Here is a 14,914-nt window from a genome sequence, read left to right as displayed (position 1 = left end):
ACACAATACTCCAGGTGTGGCCTCACCAAGGCCCTGTACAACTGTAGCAACACCTCCCTGCCCCTGTACTCAAATCCCCTCGCTATGAAGGCCAACATGCCATTTGCTTTCTTAACCGCCTGCTGTACCTGCATGCCAACCTTCAATGACTGATGTACCATGACACCCAGGTCTCGTTGCACCTCCCCTTTTCCTAATCTGTCACCATTCAGATAATAGTCTGTCTCTCTGTTTTTACCACCAAAGTGGATAACCTCACATTTATCCACATTATACTTCATCTGCCACGCATTTGCCCACTCACCTAACCTATCCAAGTCACTCTGCAGCCTCATAGCATCCTCCTCGCAGCTCACACTGCCACCCAACTTAGTGTCATCCGCAAATTTGGAGATACTACATTTAATCCCCTCGTCTAAATCATTAAAGTACAATGTAAACGGCTGGGGCCCCAGCACAGAACCTTGTGGTACCCCACTAGTCACTGCCTGCCATTCCGAAAAGTACCCATTTACTCCTACTCTTTGCTTCCTGTCTGACAACCAGTTCTCAATCCACGTCAGCACACTACCCCCAATCCCATGTGCTTTAACTTTGCACATTAATCTCCTGTGTGGGACCTTGTCGAAAGCCTTCTGAAAGTCCAAATATACCACATCAACTGGTACTCCTTTGTCCACTTTATTAGAAACATCCTCAAAGAATTCCAGAAGATTTGTCAAGCATGATCTCCCTTTCACAAATCCATGCTGACTTGGACCTATCATGTCACCATTTTCCAAATGCGCTGCTATGACATCCTTAATAATTGATTCCATCATTTTACCCACTACTGAGGTCAGGCTGACCGGTCTATAATTCCCTGCTTTCTCTCTCCCTCCTTTTTTAAAAAGTGGGATTACATTGGCTACCCTCCACTCGATAGGAACTGATCCAGAGTCAATGGAATGTTGGAAAATGACTGTCAATGCATCCGCTATTTCCAAGGCCACCTCCTTAAGTACTCTGGGATGCAGTCCATCAGGCCCTGGGGATTTATCGGCCTTCAATCCCATCAATTTCCCCAACACAATTTCCCGACTAATAAAGATTTCCCTCAGTTCCTCCTCCTTACTAGACCCTCTGACCCCTTTTATATCCGGAAGGTTGTTTGTGTCCTCCTTAGTGAATACTGAACCAAAGTACTTGTTCAATTGGTCTGCCATTTCTTTGTTCACCGTTATGACTTCCCCTGATTCTGACTGCAGGGGACCTACGTTTGTCTTTACTAACCTTTTTCTCTTTACATACCTATAGAAACTTTTGCACTCCGCCTTAATGTTCCCTGCAAGCTTCTTCTCGTACTCCATTTTCCCTGCCCTAATCAAACCCTTTGTCCTCCTCTGCTGAGTTCTAAATTTCTCCCAGTCCCCAGGTTCGCTGCTATTTCTGGCCAATTTGTATGCCATTTCCTTGGCTTTAATACTATCCCTGATTTCCCTAGATAGCCACGGTTGAGCCACCTTCCCTTTTTTATTTTTACGCCAGACAGGAATGTACAATTGTTGTAATTCATCCATGCGGTCTCTAAATGTCTGCCATTGCCCATCCACAGTCAACCCCTTCAGTATCATTAGCCAATCTATCTTAGCCAATTCATGCCTCATACCTTCAAAGTTACCCTTCTTTAAGTTCTGGACCATGGTCTCTGAATTAACTGTTTCATTCTCCATCCTAATGCAGAATTCCACCATATTATGGTCACTCTTCCCCAAGGGGCCTCGCACAATGAGATTGCTAATTAATCCTCTCTCATTACACAACACCCAGTCTAAGATGGCCTCCCCCCTAATTGGTTCCTCGACATATTGGTCTAGAAAACCATCCCTTATGCACTCCAGGAAATCCTCCTCCACCGTATTGCTTCCAGTTTGGCTAGCCCAATCTATGTGCATATTAAAGTCACCCATTATAACTGCTGCACATTTATTGCATGCACTCCTAATTTCCAGTTTGATGCCCTCCCCAACATCACTACTACTGTTTGGAGGTCTGTACACAACTCCCACTAACGATTTTTGCCCTTTGGTGTTCTGCAGCTCTACCCATATAGATTCCACATCATCCAAGCTAATGTCTTTCCTAACTATTGCATCAATCTCCTCTTTAACCAGCAATGCTACCCCACCTCCTTTTCCTTTTATTCTATCCTTCCTGAATGTTGAATACCCCTGGATGTTGAGTTCCCAGCCCTGATCATCCTGGAGCCACGTCTCCGTAATCCACGAGTGCACGTTGCGCTGATCTTCTGAAGTGGGTTCCCAGCCACAGCAACCAAAGGAAGACTCGCCTTTCACAACCTCAGGGCGCCCCCAAAGCGCTTTACAGCCAATGAAGTACTTTTGGAGTGTAGTCACTGTTGTAATATGGGAAACGCGGCAGCCAATTTGCGCACAGCAAGCTCCCACAAACAGCAATGTGATAATGACCAGATAATCTGTTTTAGTGATGTTTATTGAGCGATAAATATTGGCCCCAGGAAACGGGGATAACCCCCCTGCTCTTCTTCAAAATAGTGCCATGGGATCTTTGACATGCACCTAAGAGAGCAGACGGGGCCTCGGTTTAGCGTCCCATCCGAAAGACAGCACCTCCGACAGTGCAGCACTCCCTCAGTCGAGATTTCTGTGCTCAACTTCCTGGAGTGGGACTTGAACCCACAACCTTCTCACTCAGTGCGAGAGAGAGAGAGCTGCCCACTCAGTCATGGCTGTCTCCCAAGGACACCTTGAGCCCACAGGGGCCAATAACTTGTCTGGACGGGATGATCAGACTCCGCCCATTATATGGGCGCTGAGCGCCGACTGCGTTCAATGTGACACCACTAATGTTATTTTTGAGCAAAGTACCTGCCCGGCGTACAGACTGTCGAAGCTTCCCAGTCAACGGCAAGTTTCCATCATGAATTATGAATAAAGCCTTGTATTTATACAACACCATCGCTACCATATCCGACTCAGCGACTGTGCCCCTGCCAAGGGTCAGATTGCTGTGGGGTCATATCCCCTCATTCACCAAGACCACCTACTCCCACCTCCGTAACATCGCCCGTCTCCGCCCCCTGCCTCTGCTCATCCGCTGCTGAAGCCCTCATCCCTGCCTTTGCTATCTCCAGACGTGATTATCCCAATGCACTCCTCCTGGCCGGCCTCCCACCTCACACCCTCTGTAAGCTTCAGCTCATCTAAAACTTGTCTGCCCCGTGTCCTAACTCATACGAAGTCCCGCTCACCCATCACCCCCTGTGCTCGCTGACCTACATTGGCTCCCGGCTAAGCAACGCCTCGATTTTAAAATTCACATCCTTGTTTTCAAATCCCTCCATGGCCTTCACCCCTCCCTATCTCTGTAATCTTCTCCAGCCCCACAACCCCCCCGAGATATCTGCGCTCCTCCAATTCTGGCCTCTTGAGCATCCTCGGTTTCTATTGCTCCACCATCAGTGGCCGTGCCTTCTGTTGCCTAGGCCCCTAGCTCTGGAACTCCCTCCCTGAACCTCTCCTCCTCGCGACCTCTCTCTCCTCCTTTAAGGTGCTCCTTAAAACCTACCTCTTTGACCCAGCTCCTGCCCCAATATCTCTATGTGGCTCGGTGTCACATTTTGTCTGATTACGCTCCTGTGAAGCACCTTGGGACGTTTTACGATGTTAAAGGCGCTATATAAATGCAAGGTGTTTTTTTTTCATTGTTGTAGTGAAAGGGGAGGAAAGCGAAATGACACGTGAATGTTCGAGAGTTACCTTGCAGGATGTAGGCTGCGAGCAAAGCTGCGTCGGAGGTCTTGCACAGGAGACGCCCGTGATACAGATCTCTCTTTATCTGCAGGAAGACCAAGTACCTGGAGAGAAAGGAGAGAGGTCGTTAACTAGAGCACAGAAACCGAGGGGGGAGGTTAGACAAGATACCTTTCACACAGAGTGCTGCTCGGATATGGGATCTCCCAACAGACACAGCCGCAGAAACAGAATCCATCACAGTTCTTACAAAAAGGAAGTGGAGAAGTATTTTACAAAGGGAATAGTTGAAAGGGGCAGGGGAAGTGGGACTAACTGCACAGAGCCGGCAAAGGCACGATGGACCGAATGGCAATAGGGATAGAATCCCATGGGAAAATACATTCCACAGAACGTATGGCATAGAAACAGGCCATTGGGCCCCACCGCTCTGTACCGGTGTTTATGCTCCACACAAGCCCCCTCCCACCCCTCTCCATCTCCCCCATCACCATATCCTTCTATTCCTTTCTCCCTCATGTGTTTATCCAGCTTCCCCTTGCTCTCTCTGCTATTTGCTTCCAGAGATTTCCAGAGATCGGAAGGGGTGAGGCCATGAAGGGATTTAAATTGAGGTGTTGAGGGTGGGTATAGCAACCAATTTAATACGGGGGTGATGGATGAGTGGCACTGGGTATGGGATAGGGGGCATCAGCCATTTTGCGTACAGCAAGATCCCACAAACAGCAATGGGAGATCGATCAGTGAGTCTCTCTCTAGTGATGATGGTCAAGGCAAGCAGCTTGGCCAAGGTACAGGGACAACTCCCTGTTCCTCAAATAGTTCCCTGGGATCTTTAATGTTTACATTAACCACAGGCTCGGTCAGTTGGTTCAACATATCCCTCTATTCCTTTTTCCCTCGTGTGTTTATCCAGCCTCCCCTTAAGTGCATCGATACTATTCACCTCAACCACTCCCTGTAGCAGCGAGTTCCACATTCTCACCACTCTCTGGGTAAAGAAGTTTCTCATGAATTCCCAACTGGCTTTAGCTACATGAGTAGGTACAATCATAAATTCCTTTTCGGTACAATATATCGGCTTCCTAACCCAAGTGTGGGGTCACTGGATCACTGGTCCCGGATTCCCTGGTGTTCCCTTCGCCCCTGTCCCTATACAGGGGACTGTCCTGCACAGTGAGCCGATCCCCTTCACCCCTCCACCCAGACCCCCCGGTTACATCCATCAGGAATGGATGCAGACTTCCCCTGGCTCAGGGGGCACATGCACTCCATAGTGCGTCATCGAACCGCTCAGACCTGCTACACTCGGCGGTATAGCTACCATCCTTGGCACAGCTCGTCAGAGCCTCTAGTTATTTATGCTCTTCTCCACAAGTGGAAACATTCTCTCTGTATCCACTCTATCAAAACCTTTCATCATTTTAAAGACCTCTATTAGGTCACCCCTCAGCTTTCTTTTTTCCAAGAGAAAAGAGATCCAGCCTGTTCATCCTTTCCTGATATGTATACCCTCATTTCTGGTATCATCCTTGTAAATCCTCTCTACACCCTCTCCAGTTCCTTTATATCTTTCTTATAATATGGTGATCAGAACTGCACGCAGTGCTCCAAGTGTGGTCTAACCAAGTTTCGATACAGGTTTAGCATAACTTCCCTACTTAATAAATGTAGAAACATAGAAAATAGGTGCAGGAGTAGGCCATTCGGCCCTTCGAGCCTGCACCACCATTCAATATGATCATGGCTGATCATTCACCTCAGTACCCCTTTCCTGCTTTCTCTCCATACCCCTTGATCCCCTTAGCCGTAAGGGCCATATCTAACCCTCTTGAATATATCCAATGAACTGGCATCAACAACTCTCTGCGGTAGAGAATTCCACAGGTTAACAACTCTCTGATTAAAGAAGTTTCTCCTCATCTCAGTCCTAAATGGCTTACCCCTTATCCTTAGACAATGTCCCTTGGTTCTGGACTTCCCCAACATCGGGAACACTCTTCCAGCATCTAAACTGTCCCGTCCCGTCAGAATCTTGTATGTTTCTATGAGATCCCCTCTCATCCTTCTAAACTCCAGCGAACACACGCCCAGTCGATCCAGTCTCTCCTCATATGTCAGTCCTGCCATCCCGGGAATCAGTCTGGTGAATCTTCGCTGCACTCTCTCAATAGCAAGAATGTCCTTCCTCAGATTAGGAGACCAAAACTGAACACAATATTCCAGGTCACGCTTCACTAAGGCCCTGTGCAACTGCAGTAAGACCTCCCTACTCCTATACTCAAATCCCCTTGCTATGAAGGCCAACATACTATTTGCCTTCTTCACCGCCTGCTGTACCTGCATGCCAACTTTCAATGACTGATATACCATGACACCCAAGTCTCGTTGCACCTCCCCTTTTCCTAATCTGCCGCCATTCAGATAATATTCTGCCTTCGTGTTTTTGCCACCAAAGTGGATAACCTCATATTTATCCACATTATATGGCATCTGCCATGCATTTGCCCACTTACCTAACCTGTCCAAGTCATCCTGCAGCCTCTTAGCGTCCTCCTCACAGCTCACACCACCACCCAACTTAGTGTCATCTGCAAACTTGGAGATATTACACTTAATTCCTTCATCTAAATCATTAATGTATATTGTAAATAACTGGGGTCCCAGCACTGAGCCCTGCAGCACCCCACTAGTCACTGCCTGCCATTCTGAAAAAGACCAGTTTATTCCGACTCTGCTTCCTGTCTGCCAACCAGTTCTCTATCCACGTTCGTACATTACCCTGTGCTTTAATTTTGCATACCAATCTCTTGTGTGGGACCTTGTCAAAAGCCTTTTGAAAGTCCAAATACACCACATCCACTGGTTCTCCCTTGTCCACTCTACCAGTTACATCCTCAAAAAATTCGAGAAGATTTGTCAAGCATGATTTCCCTTTCATAAATCCATGCCGACTTGGACCGATCCTGTCACTGCTTTCCAAATGCGCTGCTATTTCATCTTTAATAAATGATTCCAACATTTTCCCCACTACTGGTGTCAGGCTAAATGGTCTATAATTACCCGTTTTCTCTCTCCCTCCTTTCTTAAAAAGTGATGTTACATTAGCTATCTTCCAGTCCATAGGAACTGATCCAGAGTCGATAGACTGTTGGAAAATGATCACCAATGCATCCACTATTTCTAGGGCCACTTCCTTAAGTACTCTGGGATGCAGACTAACAGGCCCTGGGGATTTATCGGCCTTCAATCCCATCAATTTCCCTAACACAATTTCCCGCCTAATAAGGATTTCCTTCACTTCCTCCTTCTCACTAGACCCTCTGTCCCCTAGTATTTCCGTAAGGTTATTTGTGTCTTCCTTCATGAAGACAGAACAAAAGTATTTGTTTAACTGGTCCACTATTTCTTTGTTCCTCATTATAAATTCACCTAATTCTGACTGCAAGGGACCTACATTTGTCTTCACTAATCTTTTTCTCTTCACATATCTATAGAAGCTTTTGCAGTCAGTTTTTATGTTCCCAGCAAGCTTCCTCTCATACTCTATTTCCCCCCTCCTAATTAAACCTTTTCTCCTGCTCTGCTGAATTCTAAATTTCTTCCAGGCCTCAGGTTTGCAGCTTTTTCTGGCCAATTTATATGCCTCTTCCTTGGATTTAACACTACCTCTAATTTCCCTTGTTAGCCACGGTTGAGCCACCTTCCCCATTTTATTTTTACGCCAGACAGGGATGTACAATTGTTGAAGTTCATCCATGTGATCTTTAACTGTCTGCCATTGCCTATCCACCGTCAACCCTTTAAATATCATTTGCCAGTCTATTCTAGCCAATTCACGCCTTATGCTGTCTAAGTTAGCTTTCCTTAAGTTCAGGACCCTAGTTTCTGAATTAACTGTGTCACTCTCCATCTTAAGAAAGGATTCTACCATATTATGGTCACTCTTCCCCAAGGGGCCTCACACAATAAGATTGCTAATTAATCCCCTCTCATTACACAACACCCAGTCTAGGATGGCCAGCTCTCTAGTTGGTTCCTCCACATATTGGTCTAGAAAACCATCCCTTATACATTCCAGGAAATCCTCCTCCACCGTATTGCTACCAGTTTGGTTAGCCCAATCTATATATAGATTAATGTCATGCATGATAACTGCCGTACCTTTATTACACGCATCCCTAATTTCTCTTTGATGCCATCCCCAACCTCACGACTACTGTTTGGTGGTCTGTACACAACTCCCACTAGTGTTTTCTGCCCTTTCGTGTTCCGCAGCTCTACCCATACAGATTCCACATTATCCAAGCTAATGTCCTTCCTTACTATTGCATTTAAACTCCTCTTTAACCAGCAACGCTACCCCACCTCCTTTTCCTTTCTGTCTATCCTTCCTGAATATTGAATACCCCTGAGTTGAGTTCCCAGCCTTGGTCACCCTGGAGCCATGTCTCCATAATCCCAATTACATCATATCCGTTAACAGCTGTCTGCGCAGTTAATTCATCCACCTTATTACGAATGCTCCTCGCATTGAGACACAGAGCCTTCAGGCTTGTTGTTTTTAACATTTTTTGTCCTTTTAGAATTATGTTGTAATGTGGCCCATTTTGATTTATGCCTTTGATTTTTCTGCGCTCCACTTTTCCTTATCTCCTTTCTACCTTTTGCTTCTGACCCCATTTTACTTCCCTCTGCCTCCCTACATAGGTTCCCATCCCCCTGCCATATTAGTTTAAACCCTCCCCCCAACAGCACTAGCAAAATCTCCCCCTAGGAAATCGGTTCCAGTCCTGCCCAGGTACCGACCGTCCGGTTTGTACTGGTCCCACCTCCCCTAGAACAGGTTCCAATGTCCCAGGAATATGAATCCCTCCCTCTTGATACACTGAACGCAGCCAATGTTCCTCTCTGTGAGAAGAGACTTAATCAGACTCCAGGGGGCTGGAATACTGCTGCGTCCCAATCAGGGGGCAGAGGGTCTAGTAAGAAGGAGGAACTGAGGGAAATCCTTATCAGTCGGGAAATTGTGTTGGGGAAATTGATGGGATTGAAGGCCGATAAATCCACAAGGCCTGATGGTCTGCATCCCAGAGTACTTAAGGAGGTGGCCTTGGGCATAGCGGATGCATTGACAGTCATTTTCCAACATTCCAATGACTCTGGATCAGTTCCTATGGAGTGGAGGGTAGCCAATGTAACCCCACTTTTTAAAAAATGAGGGAGAGAGAAAACAGGGAATTATAGACCGGTCAGCCTGACATCGGTAGTGGGTAAAATGATGGAATCAATTAGTAAGGATGTCATAGCAGCGCATTTGGAAAGAGGTGACATGATAGGTCCAAGTCAGCATGGATTTGTGAAAGAGAAATCATGCTTGACAAATCTTCTGGAATTTTTTGAGGATGTTTCCAGTAGAGTGGACAAGGGAGAACCAGTTGATGTGGTGTATTCAGACTTTCAGAAGGCTTTCGACAAGGTCCCACACAAGAGATTAATGTGCAAAGTTAAAGCACATGGGATTGGGGGTAGTGTGCTGATGTGGATTGAGAACTCGTTGGCAGACAGGAAGCAAAGAGTAGGAGTAAATGGGTACTTTTCAGAATAGCAGACAGTGACTAGTGGGGTACCGCAAGGTTCTGTGCTGGGGCCCCAGCTGTTTACATTGTACATTAATGATTTAGACGAGGGGATTAAATGTAGTATCTCCAAATTTGCGGATGACACTAAGTTGGGTGGCAGTGTGAGCTGCGAGGAGGATGCTATGAGGCTGTAGACTGACTTGGATAGGTTAGGTGAGTGGGCAAATGCGTGGCAGATGAAGTATAATGTGGATAAATGTGAGGTTATCCACTTTGGTTGTAAAAACAGAGAGACAGACTATTATCTGAATGGTGACAGATTAGGAAAAGGGGAGGTGCAAAGAGACCTGGGTGTCATGGTACATCAGTCATTGAAGGTTGGCATGCAGGTACAGCAGGCGGTTAAGAAAGCAAATGGCATGTTGGCCTTCATAACGAGGGGATTTGAGTACAGGGGCAGGGAGGTGTTACTACAGTTGTACAGGGCCTTGGTGAGGCCACAACTGGAGTATTGTGTACAGTTTTGGTCTCCTAACTTGAGGAAGGACATTCTTGCTATTGAGGGAGTGCAGCGAAGGTTCACCAGACTGATTCCCGGGATGGTGGGACTGACATATCAAGAAAGACTGGATCAACTGGGCTTGTATTCACTGGAGTTCAGAAGAATGAGAGGGAATCTCATAGAAACGTTTAACATTCTGACGGGTTTAGACAGGTTAGATGCAGGAAGAATGTTCCCAATGTTGGGGAAGTCCAGAACCAGGGGTCACAGTCTAAGGATAAGGGGTAAGCCATTTAGGACCGAGATGAGGAGAGGCTTCTTCACCCAGAGAGTGGTGAACCTGTGGAATTCTCTACCACAGAAAGTTGTTGAGGCCAATTCATTAATATATTCAAAAAGGAGTTAGATGTAGTCCTTACTACTAGGGGTATGGCGAGAAAGCAGGAATGGGTACTGAAGTTGCATGTTCAGCCATGAACTCATTGAATGGCGGTGCAGGCTAGAAGGGCCGAATGGCCTACTCCTGCACCTATTTTCTATGTTTCTATGTTTCTAGAGCCACATTCCACAGAGCATGGGACAAAATTTTTGAGGCCCCAATTACCGTGCTGTATCTGTCTGCCTGATTGGTGCCCGCAGTTGGCCCGGTTTATTCTGATGGCCTGGGGGTGAATTTACTTCTCTGTTCTGGCGCTCTGTGAAATCAGGCTCTGATTGGGACGCTGCAGTATTCCAGCCCCCTGGAATCTGATTAAGTCTCTTCTCACAGTGAGGAGCATTGGCTGCTTTCAGTGTATCATTAACCATGCCCCCACCCCCCGCGATCCCCAGGTGATTCTCTGAGGCTGCACTATGTCAGGATTGCACTGTCAGCTGCAATGACCCACGAGCGTAAACACATCTATTGGACGGAACCGGGGGAGCTGCTGTTCAGGTAGAAACGTTGCATTTTTCACCTGAGTGGGGTCTTGCCAATTTAGCAGCAAGTTACGGGCTGTGGACCCCATGGCCCCTGGACCTGCGAGGAGATGCCCCAAACCCACCTCGTCTACAAACCCTTGCACACAGGGCAGACCCGTCCCTCACTCTGGGCAGGTTACAACCTAGGTTCCAGGGGCTGCACGGCCAGTGTTGAACCCGCTGATTTCAACAACTTGCATTTATATAGCACCTTTAACCTAGTAAAATGTCCCAAGGTGCTTCACAGGAGCATTATCAAACAAAGTTTGACACCGATATCAACACAGGTGACCAAAGCTTGGTCAAAGAGGGAGGTTTTAAGGAGCGTCTTGAAGGAGGAAAGAGAGGTAGAGAGGTTTAGGGAGGGAATTCCAGAGCTTGGGGCTCAGGCAACAGAAGGCACGGCCACCAATGGTTGAGCGATTATAATCAGGGATGCTCAGGAGGGCAGAATTAGAGGAGCGCAGACATCTCGGGGGGTTGTGGGGCTGGAGGAGATTACAGAGATAGGGAGGGGGCGAGGCCAGGGAGGGATTTGAAAGCAAGGATGAGAATTTTGAAATCGAGGTGTTTCCGGACCAGGAGCCAATGTAGGTCAGCGAGCACAGGGGGTGATGGGTGAGTGGGACTTGGTGCGAGTTAGGTCACGGGGCAGCGAGCACGGGGGGTGATGGGTGAGCGGGACTCGGTGCGATTTAGGACACGGGGCAGCGAGCACAGTGGGTGATGGGTGAGTGGGACGGTGCGAGTTAGGACACGGAGCAGCGAACACAGGGGGTGATGGGTGAGCGGGACTCGCTGCGAGTTAGGACACGGGGCACAGGGGGTGATGGGTGAGCGGGTCTCGGTGCGAGTTAGGACACGGGGCAGCGAGCACAAGGGGTGATGAGTGAGCGGGAATCAGTACGAGGTGGAACATGGGACACAGAGGGTGATGGGTGAGCGGGACTCGGTGCGAGTTAGGACACGGTATGACGGTACAGAGACATCTACTGCCTGGGATTTGCGGAGCAGTTTGACACAGAAAATAATGAGACTGCCGATTGGGCGGGATTGACAGGGCAAATTTATTCCTGAATTCTCAACTGGCTGTTTTAAGCACAGAGCTATGATTGCCTCCAGCCCTGGACCAGGCAAGGAGACGGGAGGAGGACAGAGCAAGGTCTACAGCAACCAGAAGGAGCTTTAGAAAAGATGTTTTATTAAAGTGACTGCAATCTGTATTTTTGGTTTAAAGGAACTTTCATCCCACATCCATTAAGAATGGATTGCAGCAAGATCGATCAGTGTATTTTCTAAATGGTGGCAAACTAGGAGCTGTGAGGGACCGGAGAGAGTCAGGGCTCCAAGTACAGAAATCACTGAAAACTACAACAAATAATTTAAAAAGCTAATGGAATGTTGGACTTTCTCTCCAGGGGCTGGAATATAAAGGGGTGAAGTCAGAAGGTCGTGGGTTCAAGTCCCACTCCAGGGACTTGGGCACATAAATCCAGGCTGACACTCCCAGTGCAGTACTGAGGGAGCGATGCACTGTCGGAGGGACAGTACTAAGGGAGCACCGCACTGTCGGAGGGGCAGTACTGAGGGAGCGCAGCGCTGTCGGAGGAGCAGTACTGAGGGAGCGCCGCACTGTTGGAGGGGCAGTACGGAGGGAGTGCCGCACTGTCGGAGGGACAGTACTGAGGGAGCGTCGCACTGTCGGAGTGGCAGTACTGAGGGAGAGCCGCATTGTCGGAGTGGCAATACTGAGGGAGAGCCGCATTGTCGGAGTGGCAGTACTGAAGGAGCGCTGCACTGTCGGAGGGGCAGTACTGAGGGAGCACTGCACTGTCAGAGGGACAGTACTGAGGGAGTGCCGCACTGTTGGAGGGGCAGTACTGAGGGAGCGCTGCACTGTCGGAGGGACAGTACTGAGGGAGTGCTGCACTGTCGGAGGTGCCGGCTTTCGGATGAGACGTTAAAAGATCCCACGGCACTATTTTGAAGAAGAGCAGGGGAGTTCTCCCCTGTGTCCTGGGGCCAATATTTATCCCTCAACCAACATCACTAAAGCAGATTATCTGGGTCATTATCACATTGTTGTGTGTGGCAGCTTGCTGTGCGCAAATTGGCTGCCGTGTTTCCCTCATTACAACAGTGACTACACTTCAAAAGTACTTCATTGGCTATAAAGTGCTTTGAGATGTCCGGTGGTCGTGAAAGGTGCTATATAAATGCAAGTCTTTCTTTTTTCTTTATACAGAGCTCGGGTCAGACCCCCCCCAGAGTAACTGTGTCCACTCCTGAGCCCCGCTCCTCGGGGAGGATATATCGGCCTCGGAGGGGGAGCAGCGCAGATTCCCCAGACTGATACCGGGGCTCAAGGGGTTAAATCCCGAGGACAGGTTGCACAGACTGGGCCTGTGTTCCCTCGAGTGTAGAAGATTAAAGGGCGATCTAATCGAGGTGTTTAAGATGGTTAAAGGAGTTGATGAGGTACAGCGACAGAAACTGTTTCCTCTGGTGGGGGGAGTCCAGAATAAGGGGGCGTCATCTTAGAATTAGAGTTCAGGGGTGATGTCAGGAAACACTTCGTCACACAAAGGGCAGTGGGAATCTGGAACTCTCTCCCCACAAAAGGCTGTTGAGGCCGGGGTTTGATTGAAAATTTCAAAAACTGAGATTAACAGATTTCTGTTGGGTAAGGGTATTAAGGGATACGGAACCAAGGCAGGTGGGTGGTGTTAAGATACAGAAGAGCCACGATCTAATTGAATGGCGGAGAAGGCTCGAGGGGCTGAACGACCTCCTCCTGTTCCTATGTTCACGAATCAGCATCACCAACACCAACAGATTAGGTCGCGGATTAGGTCACAGACCTCCAGCTGACTGTTGAGTAACTGGCTCCAGCTGACCACTGTTACCTGCAGGTCCTGTGATGATGAGCAAGGAGAATGGATCAGCCAATGGGTGGATTGCTCTGATACTGCCTTGGGCCTCTGGGGGGAGGGAGCGCGGCACTGAATATTTCCGCTCCAACAGCTCGGCCTGTTAAAGCGGCTGGAACTCGGGTGGAGATACCCAACTGCCCTTTGATAAACTGCTGTCAATGGTTATTCTGGCTGCCCTTCACCAGTTCCACTCCTCCTATATCATTTGTTAATGTTGCGCCCTTAGAATATTAACAGATGCTTATCGCCACACAGCATGTGGGCCAGCAACCCACCAAGCCTTGGTCTGGCGTCTCCGGGAATGGAAGATTCATCTCCAGGATGCTGCTGCAAGCAGTGGGAACGGCAGCACAGTGGTTATGTTACGGGACCACAAATCCCAAGGCCTGGACTGATGATCCAGCGACATGAGTTCAAATCCCACCACAGCAGCTAGGGAATTTAAATTCAGGTAATTAAATAAATCTGGAATAAAAAGCTAGTATCAGTAATGGTACTGGATTGTTGTATAAAAATTACATCTGGTTCACTAATGTCCTTTAGGGAAGGAAATCTGCCGCCCTTACCTGGTCTGGCCAATATGTGACTCCAGACCCACAGCAATGTGGTTGACTCTTAACTGAAATGGCCACTCACTGCCTCCTTCTCTCAGACAAGTGGGGATGCACAATAAATTCCCACATCGCATAAATTTAAAAAACATAGAAAATAGGAGCAGTAGTAGGCCATTCGGCCCTTCGCGCCTGCATCGCCATTCAATATGATCATGGCTGATCCTCTATCTCAACACCATATTCCCGCTTTTTCCCCATACCCTTTGCTGCCTTTTGTGTCTAGAAATCTATCTATCTCCCTCTTAAATATATTCAGTGACTTGGCCTCCACAGCCTTCTATGGTAGAGAATTCCACAGGTTCACCACCCTCAGTGAAAAAATTTCTTCTTATCTCGGTCCTAAATTTTCCACCCCGTATCCTGAGACTGTGACCCCCTTGTTCTAGACTTCCCAGTCAGGGGAAACATCCTCCCCGCATCCAGTCTATCCAACCCAGTCAGAATTTTATACATTACAATGAGATCCCCTCTCATTCTTCTAAACTCTAATGAATACAGGCCTAGTCGATCCAATCTCTCCTCATATGACAGTCCTGCGGTCCCAGGAATC

At 48.0% G+C, this 14,914-nt stretch overlaps 1 protein-coding gene and 1 long non-coding RNA gene across 3 annotated transcripts in view; one reads left to right on the top strand and one right to left on the bottom strand.

Moving 5' to 3' along the window:
• LOC139227653 (FERM domain-containing protein 5) overlaps positions 1-14,914 on the bottom strand; it is a 340,559-nt gene that overhangs the window by 134,843 nt on the left and 190,802 nt on the right. The window contains exon 5 of the mRNA XM_070858574.1: positions 3,780-3,877. Within this exon, the coding sequence (XP_070714675.1) occupies positions 3,780-3,877 (98 nt within the window). The remainder of the gene's footprint in view (positions 1-3,779; positions 3,878-14,914) is intronic.
• The window catches only part of LOC139227654 (uncharacterized), a 138,330-nt gene that overhangs the window by 116,310 nt on the left and 7,106 nt on the right, over positions 1-14,914 (top strand). The gene's annotated exons all lie outside the window — the stretch shown is intronic.

This window comes from Pristiophorus japonicus, chromosome 17 (genome assembly GCF_044704955.1).
Source record: "Pristiophorus japonicus isolate sPriJap1 chromosome 17, sPriJap1.hap1, whole genome shotgun sequence".
NCBI lineage: Eukaryota > Metazoa > Chordata > Chondrichthyes > Pristiophoridae > Pristiophorus > Pristiophorus japonicus.
The sequence above is the reverse complement of the archived record's forward strand: the minus strand, read 5'-3'. Positions and strand labels throughout refer to the sequence as shown.